Genomic DNA, 19,526 nt, shown 5'->3' with positions numbered 1-19,526 from the left:
CAAGGCTGGGGTGTACTGAAGAAGTCTGAACGGAACTCACTCTGCCTCTCTTTCCCAGGTGGCCCTGGACGCGCCAGGCTGGGGCCTCCTCTGAGCGCCCCGCGGGGGCCATGGATGTCGAGACAGCAGAGGAGCAGGGGGGCCCTGCGCCCCCACCAGGTGCACCCTGCGAACCTTGCTCAGCCGGCACTCCCGCCCTTGTGGGGCGGCGGGAGCCCAAGAAGTACGCAGTGACCGATGACTACCAGTTGTCCAAGCAGGTGCTGGGCTTGGGTGTGAACGGCAAGGTGCTGGAGTGCTTCCACCGGCGCACCGGGCAGAAGTGTGCCCTGAAGGTCAGTGACCCCTCACTGCCGCGTGGGTGACCCGGAGGGCCCAACAGCAAAGACCTGTGGGTACAGGATATGACCAGGGCCCCTGTTAAGCTTCTTATGCTCAGAATTTCATCTTCTTACTCCTCTGTAAGGTTGGACTCCCGGTTCTCTCTGCTTTACAGATGGGGAAACAGGCTTAGCCTTGCTAAACTCCGAGTGTCCCAGGGAGCAAGGGGTCAAGGGGTGGAGTCAGTGTGGGTAGAGCCTGCTGTACCCGGAAGCAGGGAAGGAGGGGCTTCTGGCTCTGGGTTTCAGGCTGGGCCTATGAGTTTGGGCCCAAGGGGGACCCTCACTCAGCTTGGCTGCCCCTTCAATGAGAAACTCTTCTGACTGGAATAGGTCTGAGTTTCTTTCTGCCTGAGGCTGTGTTCTCATGAAAGCTTGGGGTGGGGCTACATTCTCTTGGGTCCCCTGCCTGCCTAGGCTGGAGTGGGAGCCTCCTGGGGCTTGCTGGTGGGCAAGGCTGACGCCCACTGCACCTGTGGGCAGGAAGCTGCTGACAGGCTCCAGATGAGTCACTAGACCCATGTTGAGAGGGGGCGGCCCTGCTCCAGCTCTGACCCACCCTGTTTCCTGGGCAGAGGGCAGCCAGCCATCTAGCCACGTCATACCATAGGCTCCCTATAGGCCTGGTTAAGACCTCACTGATACATGTGGAGCCCAGGGAGTCCTGGAGGTGGCTGATCTAGCCATGTAGTTCTGGCTTAGGTCATATAGTTCTGGGCCCAGGACGCTGGCCCGTACCTAGAAGCTCTTGAATTTGTCATCACTGAGAACTTTACTTAATTGCAGCCTGTAACACTGGTCACCTGGATAGGTAGAGTATGGCAAGGAGAGTGGCTCCTGGAGGTTAGAATACAGCTAAGGATCTCCTCATTTTACAGACATTGTAATTATGAGCCCAAGCACAGAGTCCTGCAGATGTAGCTCTAATCTTTGGCCTGCATTTGCCAGCTCCATGACCTTGGACTAGGTCTTGGACTCTTGAAATCAGGTTTCTCTGCTCAAGGGTTGATGAGAGTTGACGTGAGCTTGGAATGAGATGATGCATATAGAGTAATTGGTACAGGGCCTGGTGCAGGCCTGGAGAGGCTACAGGAGTTATTTAGGGCACAGAGTCTGCAAGTATCTGAGCAGGGGACCTGGGCCCAGCTCCCTGTGTCTTTCCCAGTGGCCCTAGGACTGATAGAGGGGGTCATCTCCCCAGGGTGGTCTTGGAGGGGATCATGAGGATGGGTCTGGAAGATGCTTAGGGCAGGGCTGGTGAGGCTGGGTCTCAGGCACAGCTTCTTTGCTTGTGAACCCAGCAGTGGAGTGGGGTTGGGAGGCCCTTTTGGAGCCCCGGGCAGGGGATTCTCTGAGTCCTTCAAGGGAAAGGAGGCTCTTCTGAGGGGAGATGGGGCTAAAGAAGTGAGAAGTGAGAGTCTTCATTCTCTCCCTCAGCACCATCTTAGCCCTTTCACTCCTGCTAGGGTCATGGTACAGTCTGGGTGGGCAAGGGGACGACAGAGGCCTCTTCTTAATACCAAGGTTTTGGCCTTGTGAGCCAGGGCTGAGCTCTGACCACCCGCTGTGGTACTCCAGATGCTGTGAGTGAGGCAGGGGTGGAGTGAGAGGCTGGAGTTCATGGGCCCAGGCAGAACTGGCTTTAAGCAGGCCTGGGCCTAGGCCTTTCCCCGTAGGTGCTGTGTCTGACAAGTGACTTGGGGGGACTTCTGTCTGCAACAACTTCCAAAGCACCTCCTCTTGAATCTAGGGCCTCAGTGCTCTCTGTTCTGGACTAGGAATTGGGCAGGCCTAGAACAGATGCCCCTACTGTACCCCTTTAGGCTTCATGGGTGAGCGTGGCTAGGGCTATTGGCTTGGGACCTTCAGGACCTGGTGCTAGGTTAGCCCTCAAGGGGGACATGGATTAGATGTGCCCCCACCCAGCACTTTCCTGTTCTTGCCAACCCCCCCCCCCCGCCTCCAGTGACCAACTCCCCACCCAGCTAGGTAGGGCCTCACCATCTTCCAGGATGGGATGAGCACAACCTCTAGCACGTTGTACCTATACTGTGAGTGATGGCTCTAGCCTTGACAAGGTAGGTGGCACCTTTATGCTTATAGCCTCTTTTCTCTTCCCAGGAGGGCCAGGGCCAGGAGATCTCAGCACATGGCCTGGCTTGGGCCCCAGGAGCTCAGCCCGTCCATGAATGGGTCTCAGCCCTCTCTCTGCCTCTGCCTAGCCCTGTGCCTTTCTGCTTCCCTGTACCTACGTCCTAGGTTACCAGGCTGGCCCGTCTTTGTCTTGTGGTCTGGATCTGTCCAGGTGTCGTGGCCTCTCCCATATCTGTCCTCTTGGCCCTGTTGCTTAGGGTGGTAGATGGTGCTTAGCATAAAGCCTGGAACACAGCAGGCACTCATAAAACAGGAAGAGCTGTGGTCGATGGCCCTGTAGCTGTTGCTGTTCTTTGGAGGCCCTAGAGAAGCAGGCTTCTCCTTCCTAGGGGGCTGGGCCACTTCCCCTTTCCCTCAGCCCCTGACTGCTGGCTTGGTCCATCTTGGCCTCACTCATACTCAGGAACTCTCTCCCAAGGCCAGCTTCTGCCACCAGTGCTGTCATTCCACTCTCCATTCGACCCTTAGCACTTCTGCTATCCCTTTGGCAGGAACTAGAGGTCTGCCTGCCAAGTATCTGGGGCAGGGGACTGCCTCCTACTGACCTCTTGCTTGTGACCCCTTTCAGGCCTAACTGGTTAATTGACACCCCTTATTTTCACTCCTAACTGGACACAGCCACCCCATCACATTAGACACCCAGGCTCTCAAACCTTATCCCATATATGAAAGTCAGGACCTGGAGTTAGTGGTCAGAAGTCACGTGGCTTGATTGGGATGGCGGATTATAGCAGAGGCCTGAATCCCCTCCTCTCCTGACTTCCTGCCAAGCCGCCTTGTCGTCCTCGGCCTCCTGGCAGGCAGAAGTGACAGTGGTACTTAGATAAATAAAAACAAAGCCTTGAGGAGACTGAGGGGGTCTGCAGTGGGAGTCTTTCCTAGCCCTGCTCTCTGGGCTCTGGGTCCACTGAAAAGTGTTGGAGGCTCCTGGGGCTTCCAGTGCCCTCATCTTCCTGTCTTTGTCAAAGAGTAGAGTGGTAGGGTGCTGGATCCACATGCCCAGGAGATCCCTGCATTGCTCCATGGGTGGGGCTGGCCTGTTGGAGCTGGTGCTGTGGAGCTGGATTTGAGGCTGGGTGGGGCTTCCAGGCAGGCCAGGTACTTTCTCATTTGGAGCTGCTACCCCTTCACCTACCGTCTCCAGACCGGTCAGATCAGCCTCTGCAGGAACTCTTGTTTACTGAGTCAACAAATCAGGAAGCATGTGGAGGGCTGGTGGCCTTGTACAACAGAGTCCCCAGTAGTGGTTTTACTGTACCCAAGCATCTCTTCAGGCTGCCCCTCTCCTGAAAGGAAAGAATCTGAGGAATTCAAGCACTACGACACTCAAGTGGAGCCTTCTGAATTGCCAGGAGTGGGCAACTTGCTTTTTAAATGAGGATCCTAAGGAAAGCATCAAACTCTATAAAATGCAGATAGTGAGATTTTGGGGCAGAGGGGGATTGTTTGGATATGCTTCACATCCTGCCCACAGCTTTAGAAGCTGTGCTCGTAGCCTACTGTCAGGATCCCCTTTGTTGGGACTTCCAGAGTCTTCTTCCCACCCCCACCCCCCAGGAACTGATGCCATCTCTCCAGCTTCAGGCCTTGGTGGTATGGAGTCTAATATTCTTGTGAATGGCCAATAGTTTTGCAGAGCGTTCTGTCTGGCAGGCCCTGTTCCAGTGTACAATACATGTTATCTTCCCTAACTCTTTTCATTCCCACTTTATGGATGAAGACACTGATATTCAGAGAGGTAAACGACTTGCCCAAGGTGTATAGCTGGTGAGTGGCAGGGCTGGGACGTGAATCCAGGCAGTTTGATGCCAGAGTCTTAGCACCTAAGTCACCTCATGCCTCGTGCAAGTCTACGGGGACATGGGAGGGTCTCTGAGGCTTGGCTCCTGGAAAGATGGTAGCAACGTCCTCCATGACTCCACTGGGCCCCACGTGATACTGCTGGTGTTTGTCTGTATCTGCCCAGCTCTCCTCACTATACAGGACTCTATGCCTGTAAGTGGACAGGTGGTAGTCCCGCAAGGCCAGTGCACCCGGACCATGATGGCTGTGGGACTGCCTCAGAAAGGGTATATGGTTCATCTCAAGCCTTGTGAGTCTCAGACAAGCCCAGCCCAGCGAAGTCCAGGGTGCCACAGGGAGGAAGTCAGGTTGGTGAGTGGGCGAGAGGAAACTGTCAGGACTGGGCCAGCCAGGGGAGATTTCCTGGAAGAGATTGCCAGCTTTAATGCAGGCCTCTGGTCTGAGAAGGATGTGGATGACAGAGGAGGGCACTGGGTGTATTGTGACAGCACGCCTGGTTTGCACAGTTCAGCACTTGTTGTGGAGTACCACTTCCCAACTCCCAGTCTTGTGTCCTGGTAGGATGTGGCTAATCTCAGCAGGGCTGGTGTCCAGGCCCTGACAAACTCTGGGGAGCCGTGGAGAGACCAAAGGGCCCTGTGGAAAAAGAGGCATTTACGTAGGGTTTAAAGGATGAGGGAAAGTGGTCAGCGGTGACTCTCCCTCTCCATTTGCCCACAACTGAGATTCATACCTCATCCCACCAGAGGCCTCTGTCTGTCTTTGGTGCCCTCCATCACTAGGTGGGCAAAAATTCTCCCTCCTTCTCCCGGAGGTTTCTTTCACAGCATCACTGGGACCCTTGTGGAGTACTATTGCCAGGGGTGCTGTAGGGGCTTCTGGGTCACCTGAGTTGTTGTTCAGTTCAGGGCCTGGTCTCCACGACAATAGAGGTCTGTTCTGTCTCTGCCTGTTCCCCAGGTTTGCACTTGGGGAAGCTGGTTTTCTACTTGGATCCCTCGTCTTCCTCTCCCAGGGCCTCCTTGGGACACCATCATGGGAGGCCCCTGAGAGGGTGCGGCAGGTGGAGCATCTGGCTGTGCAGCCCCCCAGCCTCCTTTGGTCCCAGCCTGGCAACTGGCTGCCACGTGTCCATAGGTGAAGGCCACCAGGCAAGAGCTGGGGACGGTGGTTATACCTAGGCGAGGGCGCCTTCCCCACACATCTGTGCTGTAAAAGTGCACACCAGGCCCTACCTGGATAAGTGGGTCTACTGCTCTCAGGGCAGGGAGACCACAGCTCTAGTGGGCTCCCACAGGCTCCCATGTTTTCCCAGGAGAACTTTTGCTCTGCTGCCCTCCCTCCCACCTGTTCGAGGTCTTGTGTGGCTCCACATGAGAGGCTGCCTGGGGTTGAGAGAGGAGCAGGGCTCTGGGCTTGAAGTCCTTTCTGCTACTTTCTCCCCAAGTAACCTTGGAAAAAGGCAGTTCCGGAATTTTTTGCAAAACCATCGTCTTTGTGGTGCCGTTGAACGCAGGGTTTGAATATGTGGTGGGAAGCAGGATTCAGTCTTGGTAGCTAACTATCCCCAGGTTCCTGCTGTGAGACAGCTGGGGCCTGCAGGCACTGTGAGAGGGCAGAGCTCTCCTTTGGGGGGGCCTGGGTGCATTTTTTGGTGGCACATTATTGGCCTTCATGAGGACTCACTTGGGCTCACCCTGCACCTGGGGAAGCCAGCTCTTCGCAGGGTTTGAAAGAATGGTGTGAAAGAACCCCCCCCCCCCGCCCCCCAGCCCTTTTGGAACTAAGTAGATTAGGACCAGTGTAATTGTGATTAAAATTCTGCTCTGTGGGAACCGTGCGGGTGTGTTTAGGGCTGGAGTACCAGGCGGCAGCCGGCTGTTTGTGGGAACAGGGAGCCTCAGGAGGCCTTTTCAGCGCTGGACAGACCAGAGACACTGAGAAAATTGATTTTGGGTTTATTTGCGGGTTTGGGATTAGGGTTGCCCTTTTCTTTAGACTACGGCTTTGTCCTTGCTACTTTCTCTTTGTGTTGCTCTCCCTTTTCGGTCTTCTTTGCCTCCTTGTCCCTCTCCTTTCTTCTTTCCCATCTCTGTTTCTCCTGCTGTCACTCAGTCCCTCCCCTCTCGGGCCCTGCCACTCTGTCTTGTGGGTTTCGGGCAGGCAGAGGACAGATGGGGGATGGTCAGGTGCTCGGGACTCATCCTAGTCACCCTGAAAGTCTGCCCCACCTCCTAGGGACAGGGTGGGGGTAGGACAGGAAGGAGGAGCACGGCCGCGCCCATGCCGCTCACAGTGTTTCCTCCTGCTCCTGGCCTCGATCAGCTGCTGGCTGCCTTTGCCGCCAGAGCAGTGGAGTCAGGAGCATGTGGGCCAAGTCTGTAACCTGAGGCATCCCCCTGTGGAGTGTGGGAGGTCAGCCTTGGCTGTGGCCTCTGCCTGTGGGTCTCCTTTTACGGCTCAATGGTCTGAGCCTTTTGCTTGGGACAATGGTGCAAGACCAGGAGCACTGTGACTCCCAAGGATTCCTGGGCTGAGGTGGGGGAGAGAAGGGGCTGGAGCCAGCTGAAGGAGCCCGCAGAGGGGCTAGGAGGGCTTGAGATGCAAGGTGCAGCCTGTGCAACTGTGTGCTGCCCCGCACTAGCTGGGAGAAGCACCCCAGAGCAGCTGGCTCTTTAGCCTGCACCCTGCACCTGCCCTCACCCCCACCTCAGCAAAACTCACAGTCTGTTTTCAGGAGCATGAAGGATCAGAGCCTTGACCTGCCACGTTCATTGCCACATTCCTAAGGGTTCAGCCTCTGAGGACTCATAGCTCGTTCCCTAGCTGTTTCCCCAACATAAACAAGCCCCCTTCTCAGGATGTGTCGGAGGGACTGGCCAGTGCTCTCCATGCCCTCTGGCAGGCAGCAGCATAGTGGGTGGGGATGGGGATAACAGCACCCACTTATCCCTTGAATGCTAAACACAAACACAGCAGACTCTAAGAATGGGTTGTGATCACCCCCATGTCATGGAAGCAGAGACTGAGATTCATAAAGGCGAAGTAACCCTGGAACCCTGGCCTGTCTGGCAGCCAGACGGTGCCTCTCAGCCATCCTTCCCTGTGTGCCAGGCTCAGTGGGCATCAGGAGCTGGGCCCCTCTCCCAGGCCAGTCTGCCCCTCTGTAAGATGAGGGGCTGGGTGCTCTGTTTGACAAGGGCCACCCCTTCTGGCTGTGAAGACCCTTTGGGTGGGCAGCGACTGTGGGCAGTGCCAAGCAAGCAGGCAGGTGGTGGGGCCCCCCTTGCCCGCTGCTGGGGCCGCTCTTGCAAGAGGACAGGCAGCGCGGAGGCTGACTAGAGGGTGCCCCGAGATGCCTCTCCTGAGCCAGCTAGCAATGGTATTGCCAGGGGAACCTGGTCATCTGTGGTGACACCACCAGCAGGGTATGTGTTCTGCTAGGGACAGGAGCTCAGGGGGTTATGACTCAGGTTTGAAGACCCCTCTGCACTGCGCTCTATGGCTGGGTCAATCCTTGAGTCAGCCGAGCCTGTACCAGGGTGTGTCCTTACCCTAGAAAGGCCTGAGAGAGTGAGGGTGAGTCACTGCAGTCCATTCCCATGGCCGGAGTGTCCCTCAGTGCTGGCTGGCTGCCACCCTGGTCTCCCAGAGGGTGGGGCCTTCCTCCCTCTTCCACTTCCCCTTCCTCACAGCTATGGCTCCAGAGACAAGGAGACTTTCCCAGGAGCCAGCTGGGTGTCAGAGGCCTGGGAGCCTTCTAGCTGAACAGGAGCAGGAGAGAGAAAGGGACCAGGGGCCAAGGTCTGCCAGAAGCTTGGGCAGCCAGTTTCCCTGCCTCCCCTGGGAGGAGCCTGAGTAGGGCGATGGCTGCCGGTGCTCACCCAGGCCTGTGTGGGGAGCTGCAGGGATGTGGATGAAGCCAAGGGAAGCGGGAGAGATGCAGAGCAGATATGATATTGGCTTTGGGAAGAGCAGGTCTGGGGGGTGGAGTCAGAAGGTTCCCAAGGGTCTCTGCACCATGTCTCTGGGGGTGGTGCGGTCCATCCTCCCCCCCCCCCACTTCTTATTCCTTTGTCATCTTTGTAACGTCTCCTCCAGGGGAAAGAGACCAGCTGTCATTCTTCTGAGAGCTAGAGTGTGTTGGGTCCCCTCTCCAGAGCTGACCACAGGCATGGCAAGATGGGTGCCTCAGCAGGGGTCGCCTGGGCATGGCCTCACTCGCCCTTGTCGCTGCCTGTCCTCTGTTACCCTGCACGGGCTATGCGGGCATCACTGCAGCACAGCTGGCCGGTTGGGGGCACAGACTCTGTGGCCAAGGTGGGGTCTCCTCATGAGGAGGGACCATTGAAGAGACATTTTTGAGATTAGAATAAAACACTTATGTTTGCTAAAAATTGTCCAGTCTTATGAGGAAGATGTCTTCTTTTTATACTGTCACAGAAGAAATAGAACTAGGGTAACATTTCACCAATTATGTAGCTGATTTTGACAGAAAAATTCTTTTTTCCTCTAAGAAGTTAGATGATAATAGAAGCTAGACCCTCTGAGTATGCACTCAAGGGGCTCGCAAGGCACCTGTGTGGCCTCTTCTCAGCCCCCTGTGGGAAGGCTGTGGGTAGGATGCTGGGATCTGGCACCTGCCTGGGGCAGAGGGAGTTCTGATCCTGCCACTTACACACTGTAACCTCCGGGAGGGGGAGAAGGTTGTAGCTCTTTCTGGGCCTCTTTCCCTGCCTGTAAAGCAGGTGCCCATAGTCTCAGACATGCCTGCCCCCCTCCCTTCGTTGCCATGGGTGAGGAGAGTGCATATCCATTTCACAGATGAGGAACTGGGGCTCAGGGAGGTATTAGGGGACAGGTCCAAGGTCACCACACACTTTGCAGAAGGGGACATTGCCCAAAAGGATGCATGGAGGAGTTGAGGATGTAAAGGTGTTTGCCACCTGGGAGAGTGGGGATGTGCCCTCTCCTCCAGTCTGCCAAAGCTGAGGGCTGGGTTAGTTCCCTGGCTTAGGTCCCTAGCTCTCAGCCTTGCTTCCCATGCCCCAGGGTCCCTCCCCTGAGATTAGCCATGATCTTCCCACCCTGGAGGATCTGCCCCTCCTCATTGAGCCTTTCATAGCAGCAGTATCCATAGACTTTTGATTCTTGGTCTACCTCTCAGGATCTGAGACCATTTCTGTGACCTGCTGGATTGGAGGGAGTCTGCCTCCCTGGGTCCTAGAGTTTGCACCTGAATTTCCCCAAATTCTGGAGAATAGGGAGGTGAAGAGTGTGAGACCACCTCAGGGCAAGACCCAGGGGAATCCTGAAGCCAAGCAAACCTCAAAGCCCATCTCCACTCAGTGTGCACTTGGCACTGTGCTAATCTGAGCTCTCTGTGTGTTCTCATTCTGTCCTCGTGGCTACCCGGGAACATGAGTACTGTCACTGTCCCCATTTTCCAGATTGGGCCAGTGAGGCTCAGAGAGGTTGAATGGCCTGCCCAAAGCCGCAGGTGAGTGGAGGATGGAACTGGCCTCTGCATCTGGCTTGCAGGTCTGTCTGACCCAGAGCCCTGTGGCCACAGCTGGTCTTTCATAGTGCATGGACCCTGACCTGGGGCACTGGGACCTGGGCCTGCTCCAGCTAGCACTCATGTTCCCACTGGTCCTCTCCTTCCCTGCCTGGGAGCCTAGCTTAACTCCTTCTTTCTGGAAGCATTCTTCCCCTCCCCCACCCCTCCCTATTCCTCCCCAGACCTGGCACTTCTGCCTTTGTTTCCACGTTTTCTGGGGCTGGGAGGAAGCAGACAAACTGAGGCCACCAAAATTTGGCAAATTGAAGGAGTTCTTGTGTTCCTGAGATTTGACAATTTCAAAACGCGTGTTGGCTTTCCTGCTGGCAGAGCCTCCTAGAAAGACGTTGGGCCTAGAGCCCCAGCCACTTCCTCCCCTCCCAGGACTCTGGTGGGAGGTGATTAGGGAGGCTCCCAGCCAGTCAGCCACTTCCTCCTGGTCCCCCCACCCCTGCCCCGGCCATTAGGTACCCCACCCTTGGCCTGGAATGGGAGCAGCTGTTTGGGGGCCCTCCTTCTTCCCGGGGCTGGCCTTCTCCATCTTGCCTGCTCTGCCAGGTTCTGGATCTGGAAAGAAAGGAGAAGGGAAGAGAAGGAGCCAGGCACAGTTCCCTAGGGCCTACATCCTCATCAAGCATCCTAATTGGCAGCAACTCATCCATAGACCCCCAAATCCTTGAGTATGGAGTGCCTGTGACAGCATTCCTAGTCGCAGCTCCAGGCCTGACCCCCAGGCAGGGCCAGTAAATGTTTGTAGGGGTCAGGAAGACATCTGTAAAATGTGCAGTCCTCCCTGGGCATGAGGGTTGAATCCTGGTGTCCAAAGGACTCCTGGACTTGGAGGTGGCTATGTGTGAACCATGTGACCCAGAGAAGCTATAGAATATCCTTGAGTCTCAGTCTCCTAAGCTGAAAGTGATGGTCAGTAATGCCCTTTTTTTTTTTTTTTTTGTGGTACGCGGGCCTCTCACTGTTGTGGCCTCTCCCGTTGTGGAGCACAGGCCCTGGACTTACAGGCTCAGCGGCCATGGCTCACGGGCCCAGCCGCTTCGCGGCACGTGGGATCTTCCCGGACTGGGGCACGAACCTGTGTCTCCTGCATCGGCAGGCGGACTCTCAACCACTGCGCCACCAGGGAAGCCCCAGTAATGTCCTTTTTGAAGGGCAAGAGCTAACAGGTGTGTAACATGCCTGGCAGATGGCAGCGGCTCTGTGAACATCCACCACCGTTGTAATGACCGCCAAGGGGCAGAGCCTGGTCTAGCCCCAGGGCTGTGGGGCCAAGCTTCACACATGAAAGGAACAAAGCAGCCACCTGCATCGCCCTCACTGCCTAGAAGCCAACAGGTCTGGATCCAAGTTTTGACTCTCACTACCAAGCTATGTGACTTTGAGCAAGTCACTTAACCTCTCAGAGTCACAGGCTCCCCACAGGAAAAGGGTGATGCTGGTTCTCCTCAGGATGTGATGAGTACTGAATGAGGCGATATCTGTGACCAAGCACTGTGGCCAACACAGCACTGGCCAAACACCAGGGAGGGACGGTTGTTATGAAGGGTGTGGTAACCCTGTCCTGACTCCATCAGTCCTTAGGCGTTCAGCTGGGGCCTGGGCATTTGGGGTCAGTAGATCATGTGAGCCGACATCCCTGGAACTTAAGCTGCTGAGGAGGAGAAGTGAACAGACAGGGTGAGACGGAGGACAGGATATGGCCAGAACTTAACGAAGCGAGGTCTGATCTGGCATGGGGCCAACTAATCCATAGCTGCAAAATCAGTTCCGTTAGCTCTGTTAATGAGCTACGAAAGCTGGGGAAATTAGTGCATGAGAGAATAATGGCACATGTCTGAGGCTCTAATTTGAAACCAGGGCTAAAAAGTTAGATTTGACATGACCAGCAACTCTCCAAATAGCACTGGTGCCCTTGTGGGGAGGGAGAGGGTGAAGTCAGTGATGGGGGCGGGGGTGGGGGGGATGAGTCTGGGTTTATAAGGAAGATACTGAGGCCTTAAACAGGAAACTCCTGCTTCAAACCCTGAACTTGAGGTCAGTCTCTACCACCCCATCCCGAGGCTATGGCCTCTGTTCTAAGTAGGCAAAGCAGCCAGCAGGGGTCCCACTAGCTGGCCAGGGGCAAGGGTGCAGAGTACTAATAACCACCTGCTGCTAACAGCACAAGGCAGGGTGGTCTCAACAGCTGGCTGTAAAATGAATCCTGCTCTTCCAGCGATGTCTCTCATAAAATTAGAGATATGTTCCCATGGGAAAATAATCCCAAATAATTACAGAACTGGGAGCCAGAAGGGACCTCAGATATGGTTGAGTTGAAAAACTCTTAGCAAGGAGGGAGTTTAGTAAATTCAAAGTGCTTTTTCTCATCTATAACCTCCCTCTGTAGAGAATTGGGGTTCTCCACAGTGAAAAAAATGAGTCGCAAACCTAGATTTTCCCATAATATTCTGTTCAGTTCCACTGCCTGAGTGTTTGGCGCTGAGCGCGTGTAACTGTGGTGTAATCGACAGCCCGGAGATGCAGCTCCTGAGTGTTCCAGCCTGCCCTTGCCTGAGGCTGGGGTGAGACCCGCAGGGTGGGAGAGAAGGTGTTGGGGGACACAGAAGTCCTTCCTGCCTCTCTCCTCTGTATCCTCTGGCATCAAACCAAGCTGGAATCCCAAGAAAGTGGAAATAATGGGACTTTAGTGGCCCACAGAGCAGTGAGAGGAAGTGGATCCCTGGCCTCCATGAGGTTCCCTTTGCTGTAGGGTTAATAATGTCTCTTGGGCTGTGGGCTGTCATGAAATCCAGAGTTCATATTTTTTAATTTGCTGCTGCCTCACTGATGGGAGAGACTATAAACCAGCTGTCTTCCCCTGGAAGGAGTGGGTGTTCTGGCACAGGCCACAGCAGTTTGGCCTGGGCTGCAGGTTCATTGGCTGGGAGTGTGGAGGTTGGGATGGAGTGGGAGAGGCTGCTTGGGGCCCCGGGGCCTTGGGGCCTCGTGTGTGTGTGTGTGTGTGCGTGTGTGTGTGTGTGTGTGAGACAGGTACTGTGAACACTTTTACTTGAAAAGAGCCCATCCTGGGGTGAGCTGGATGTGGACACTGGCTGTGTGGGTGGGCATGTGGGCCTGGGAAGAACGGTGAAGAAGGGTGTTGGGGGCTGGTCCCAAGGCTGTGTCTTACAGAGTCACTGCAGACATCCCAGCTCTGTTTGATGCTCTAGGAAGGCAGACAGAGTACTTTTACAGCTCTGGGCAATGTGAGGTGATGGCTCCTGCAGTGGAGATGAGGCCTCAGTGGGAGAGGAGGTCTGAGCAGAGGGTCTAGGCTTGGTCACCTGCCCAGACAAGGCTGTCACAGGTTGAGTTGTAGCAGCAAGACCCCCAGTCTTTCTTTCTTTTTTTTTTTTTTTTTGCAGTACGCGGGCCTCTCACTGTTATGGCCTCTCCCGTTACGGAGCACAGGCTCCGGACGCACAGGCTCAGTGGCCATGGCTCACGGGCCCAGCCGCTCCGCGGCCTGTGGACCAGGGCATGAACCCGTGTCCCATGCATCGGCAGGCGGACTCTCAACCACTGCGCCACAAGGGAAGCCCAAGACCCCTGGTCTTTCTTGGGCACCCCTCTGTGCCCAGTTCTCTGCTAGGCACTTTAGAGAAATAGAAAATATTGCACAAATAAATGGACAGATGGATGGGCCTTATTCTCTGAAGGGATCAAAATCAACATCACAGAGTCTGTAGACAAAAACATACCATGGCCCACACACTGACACACATTCCCCAGCCCCATACCACATACACCCGTACACACCCATGCACACACCCCTTATGTGCATGTACTCACGTGTACATTTACCCATGTTTCCGTGCACACATACACACACCTACTCACATCTCTGCTCGTGCACACACCCGTGCACCTATGCACATTTATTTCAGAACAAGTTTCCCAAGTCTTGCAAGTAGTAGTTTTGGCCAGTGCCTCTCTGACTTGGGGCCACCCCCTCCTCTCATTTCCCCTCAGGGAGGGGTTGTCTGGATGCTCTCTCAGGAGTCCTGTTCTCCTCCCTGTCCAGCCTTACCTTACTCCATCCTGGTGGCCCCAGGGCAATGACTTCATCCTCCAGAGCCTCTTTTTCCTCACTCTATAAATTGGGGCTGATGGTCCCGCCCTGCTTGCCTCACAGGGTGGCACCAGCATTCCCATGAGATAAGGGAAAAGAGTGTTTTGTAAACTGTAAATTGTTTTCCAAACAGTCAAATGATGCTGTTGTTTTCTCAGCTCCCGAACTCAAGAGTTCCTCCACCTACATGTAAACCCTGTGCTTGGGTGGAAAGGGACACAGCGTGGAGGTAGGGAGGAGGCCTGGCCAGTTCTGAGGCTCCCATTCCACCTGGAGAGCTGGAGGGGCGTGGGCCCCTCTGCCCTCAACCTTTGCTGGGGTCCACTGTCTGGTGGGGTTGGTAGGGGTCTCGGCTGTCTGGCTATGGGCTCTGGGGGTAGGTGAGAGAATTTGGCAAAGGAGAGTGAGGGGAGAAGGGAGAGGTGGAAACCACATAATCAAAGACTGAGGCTACAGCATTGTCATTTGATCAAAGAAATATGGTCTCAAATTCGATGCTTGTGTAACTTCAGTGGGGGCCCACAACTCAAGGAAAGCTGGGAGCCCTCCCTTAGGAGGAAGCCAGGGTTCCGTCTCACAGGCGTATAAGGGAGCCTGCTGGGCACTAGCTGGAGCTATGGAGCTGTCCAGGAGCCATCACAGACCCTCCAGCTTTGGTGGACCCCTGGGGGGCTCAGGGGATGTAGGATGGGAGTGAGGACAGGGTACGGGTGTGTTGCGTGGTCAGAAGGTCACCCCATCTTCTTTTCTTCCCAGCTGTGGCTGGGGACCAAGACACCGGGTGGCCCCCAGCAGCTTCAGGCATTTGAATATGGGGTCATTGGAGACCAGAGGCTGCTCCATGGGGACAGTGCTGTGGGAGTGGGACTACTGACCCCACTTTGCAAGGAGCCCCTGACCAGGGGTCCTCCCTGTGGTTCCCATCCCCCCCCAGTCTAGCCCAAGCCCTGCATCTTAACACAAGGGAAACAGAGACACAGAGAGGCAAAGGACCAGCCCCAGGTCACACTGAGAATAAGAGTAGAACCTGGGGCTCCTGTCTCTTAGCCCTGTGCTCATTCCCATGCCTGGGAAGATGGGGCTCTTGCTGGGGGACACCTTTCGTGAAGGATAGTGAAGCCTCATATACTTGCATGAATGAAGCCAACTTGTAGCAATGGCCTTGTGGGCTGGAGGAGTCAGGATGGGCTCCTTGGAAGAGGAGGTAAAGTTCACCAGAGAGGGTAGGTTAGGTACAGTGGGGAGGAAGTCTGTCCAGGTTGTCATGTCTTTCATTTGTTGAGCCTTCCTGGGTCCTCAATTTAATCTTGTTCTCTCCTCATGATGGGTTGTGAGGGTTTCTTCCCTTTATCCCCACTTTATAGATTTGTTCATGAAATCTACAGATATTATCTGAGCCAGCGCTCTGTGCCAGTACTGGGACCCAGAGGTGACCAGGCAGACTGGCCCTGCCCTTGTGGGTCCACAGTCTGAGGCCAGAGGCAGCACAATGCCAGCCTGACTGGGGAAACAGCTGCATGATCTGGGGCCGGTTATTTCACCTCGCTGTGCCTCAGTTCCTCAGCTAAAGAATGGTGGTAATAAAGTCCCTTCCTCCTAATGTTTATCAAGTGCTCAGAACAGAGCCAGGCATACTGAAAGTGTAACATCTATATGTGTGTGTTTGTTTAAAGAGTTATCAAAGGAAAAGGTTAATTGTAGGTCGTGAGCAAGTGATGCACAGGAGGGAGGGAAAAAGGGTGATGATGCGGGAGCTTTCTGGGGAGCTGGCAACATTTTCTGTCTTGATGGGGGTGTGGGTCACAGGGTGTATGCAACTGTCAAAATTCATTGAACTGGGCTCTTGAGATCTGTGTATGTAAAGTATACCTCAATAAACAAGCATATATAGAAAGAAAGTAAAATAAAGGATGAGGGGAGAGTAAGGACCCTCGAGGTCCTCTTTAGACAGGTTGTCAGGGAGGGCTTCTGAGAGGAGGTGTCTTTGCGGGTACTCCTAGGAGAGGAGAAGACTTTGGCAAGGGGGAAGAAAGATGAGAACACTGAGACTCTAAGAGGTTTGGGGCTGCACTCAAGGTCACCCTGAGAGATCAAGAGAGACAGCCCTGGAGATTTCTTGGCAGCTGGCCCTGTGTGGGCCCAGGTGCAGGCCTCTGTAATCTCCCCTTTAGAGAGATCTGGAGGCATTTATTGTGTTTTCTAGGGTCAGTTCTCTCCCCACCCCTGTGCCTGTTCTCAGAGCCTTGGCACTCAGAGGACTATTTTAATTCATGTGGTAAATGGGATCCTAAATATGGACTGAGTAGGGTGGGAGGCATTGAGAGGCTCCAGCTCAGGACAGCTCCACCTGCTTCTCCTCCTCAGCAAAGCACAAGGTGCAGGCTCAGGCCATCCATCGTCCTCCTCCCTTCCCGTTCACACCCCTGTCTCCTTCCAGCCCCATGCCCATCATCCCATCCTTTGTTTGTTCAGGAGCCCAGTGTTTTCTGCCAGACCCCAGCCGGGGACTCCCAGGTAATCCCGACCTGTCTGTACCTTCAAGCTGCTTCCAGCCTGGTGGAGGTACAGAGGCAAAAACCACTGAGGGAGGTGCTGGGAGCACTTTCCAGAGGAGGAGACGTCTGAACTGACACCAGAACCTTCCTCAGAAAAAGGGGGTTAGCCCAGTAGAGGAGATGGAGCAAGAGTGCACCTGGCGTAGGCAGAGAGTGAGGCCTATTTGGGATCAGAACATACATCACTCTGACCAGAATCAAGTGCTCTGGGGCCAGGGTAGCAGGAAATGAGCTGAGAGAGGAAGACGAGCTCTGGATGCCAGGCGAGGAGGTGGCCTTTATACGGAGCACTAGTGGTTGGGGATAGGTAGTGAAGGACCAGAGAGAAAGAGGTAGGGCTGAGGACCCCACCGAAAGCATTTCAGCTGTGAGCTTGGGATTTTAGGAGAGAAGAGAGAGGACCCTGATATCGGGGTCAGGTACCAGAAACAGGGCAGAGTGAGGAGAGGGTCCAGGAGCCTGCCTGGGGGCCCTGGCAGGACATGGTCAGGTGGGCTAGGGAGGAGGTGGCAGGAGGCAGGGAGAAGTGTTAGGAGGCCAAGCAGAGAAGGGGTGCAGAGAGGACAGAGCAGGCAGGGAGGATGGTACATCTTTGGTCCTGTGGCTAAAGCCTGAGGTGCCCGTGGCTTGAGTCACCTCAGGACACAGTGTGGTGGGGGGAGCTGATGTGGTGAGTGGGGGTGACCAAGCCTCTACCCACAGTGCTGTTAAGTAAGAAGCCGGTACATGGGAGCTGTGTGGGCAGAACAGAGGAGGCAAAGGCAGCACGAGCAAGGGATCCATGGTTTCCAGGCTGGGAGTGTCTGCCTGCAGCCGTCTCCATGCACACCCCCATTCTGGACTGGTTAGTGGAGAAGGAACCCCAGAGCTGGTGGAGGGGCTTGCCCAGCTCCTTGCACCCCACACTAGGGTCAAGCTCCAGAGACCAAGGGGCAAGCAGATGCAGGGATTCGTTTCCGCCCCAGTTGATCTTTGCCTAGAGAGCTTGGTCCCAGAGCCTGCCCACACGTGCCCTGGCAGAGGGGAAACCATCCTGCAGAAGAAGAAAGCAAGGCTCAGGGTGGCCCAGGGTCCGGCGTGTACTGAGCAAGATGGAGCTGGTCTGAGCCTATCTTGGGTTCCAGCCCTGGTCTTCAGCCCTGTTCAGCCAGGAAGCAAATGTGAGCAGCCTTACCCGGGGGATGGCTTGTCCCTGCTCTCCCCATTCTGGGCCACCTCACCCTGGAGGCTGACGTCTCCACCCCTTGCACCTCCTCTGAGCATGACCACTTCAGGGTCTTGCTCATTCCCGGTGATTGGCTGTAAGGTTGACAGCCACAGCCCAGGGCTGAGTTAACCTGAACAAGGATCGTGACGCCCACCCACGTGCTGCCTGCCTTGATGTGATGTATCCTGTGGGGATGACTATTATTACTCCATTTTACAGAGTTGTGGGCTGTGGCTTGGAGCTGTGAATGTTAGCTTGAGGTCACAGTGAGTCATTGGAGGAATTTAGCTCCAAGCCCAGACCTCACCCCGCCAGGCAGTCACTTCCCTCGAGCAGGGTCCTCCTTGCTGCCAACCTCTACCTCTGGTCCACAACCCTCATGCCATCTCACTGTAAAAATGAGGCTCTGGCGATGTGTGGCTCCTGGTCTGGGGTCTCACAGGTGATGTGTGATTTGACTACGAAGTCCACTCAATTTCCACCTCAATTGCTGTCCCCAAGAAGGGAGGCAGGGGCTTCTCTGGCCTCTGAGTCCTTCCAAGCTTTCAGCTACTTTCCAGGGCTTCCTGAGCTACCAGCTAAGCTGCTTGAAGCTGACCCTCAATCAAGTCCAGAGGCTCATTGGACCACCAATCAGGAAAACCTGGATGTGAATCCTCATTTTGCCCTTCATAAGCTGGGGGACCTTAGGCAGGTCACAGGCCTCTCTGAGATTACGTGTCCTTGTCTGCAAAGTGAGGGCAGTGGCACTACTGGGTGGCTCCTGGGGAAGTGGATTTTAGGCCTGACAACTTTCTGTGCCTACCTGCCCTCAGCTCCTGTATGACAGCCCCAAGGCCCGGCAGGAGGTGGACCACCACTGGAAAGCCTCAGGCGGCCCCCACATTGTGCGCATCCTGGATGTGTATGAGAACATGCATCACAGCAAACGCTGTCTCCTCATCGTCATGGAATGGTATGCTGGCCCACCCTGCCTCAGTGCCTCATTAGTACCCCTGTGGCCCCCAGGCTCCCGCCATTCTTTAGGGGCTGTCTCTGTTCTTCAGATAGCATCTCCGGGAGGCCCCCCGCCAGCCTCTGAAGGGTCGCGGACCTGCGCAGCTGGCCACAAGGGCCTTCCTGCAAGGGTGGGAAGGAATCCACAGGGGCTCTAATGTGGCCTCCCTGGGTATGATTTCCACTCTGTGAGGATGGGCTGGAAGAGCTGAATGTAGGGGGTGGGGGAGAGATGTGGGGAAGAGTGGGAAGTACACTGTCCCCTCAGCTTTCTCCTTCCCACCTGGATTGGTGCTCCCACGGCCCCACCAGGTGCTGGGTGATCAGGGCCTAGATCCAGGAGCCAGTGGCTTTCTCCACCCTGGGCTTCTTCCACGAGCACTGTGGCTCAACCCTAACCTTCCTCAGACCCTGGGCCCTGTGTCTTGGCCTCCAGCTCCTCCCTGTCTGCCTTTAAAGTTCCCCCTCACCCCTCAGTGTAGCAGCTCTTAAGTCAGATTTGGGGTTCAGATCCTGGCTCTGCCACCCACTAGCTGTGTGACCTTGGGCAACTGCTAACCTCTCTGAATCGCTGTAACTCCCATGTAAAATGTGGAGGGAGATCTTGATATAGCATTCACCCTGTTCATTCTAAGTGCTCTATGTGTATTGCTGAATCAGTCTTCACAACTCTGTGAGGTTGGTGCTATAATCCCTGTTTTACAGAAGAGGAAGGTGAGGCACTGAGAGATGAAGGGACCAGCCCAGG

At 55.2% G+C, this 19,526-nt stretch overlaps 1 protein-coding gene across 4 annotated transcripts in view; it reads left to right on the top strand.

Moving 5' to 3' along the window:
* MAPKAPK3 (MAPK activated protein kinase 3) overlaps positions 1-19,526 on the top strand; it is a 40,041-nt gene that overhangs the window by 10,789 nt on the left and 9,726 nt on the right. For all 4 annotated transcript variants that reach the window (XM_030867273.2, XM_070046638.1, XM_070046636.1 and 1 more), the window contains 2 exons: positions 59-335; positions 18,598-18,737. In XM_030867273.2, the coding sequence (XP_030723133.1) occupies positions 59-335; positions 18,598-18,737 (417 nt within the window). The remainder of the gene's footprint in view (positions 1-58; positions 336-18,597; positions 18,738-19,526) is intronic.

Source organism: Globicephala melas, chromosome 11, assembly GCF_963455315.2.
Source record: "Globicephala melas chromosome 11, mGloMel1.2, whole genome shotgun sequence".
NCBI lineage: Eukaryota > Metazoa > Chordata > Mammalia > Artiodactyla > Delphinidae > Globicephala > Globicephala melas.
This window is presented reverse-complemented; position numbering and strand designations above follow the sequence as displayed.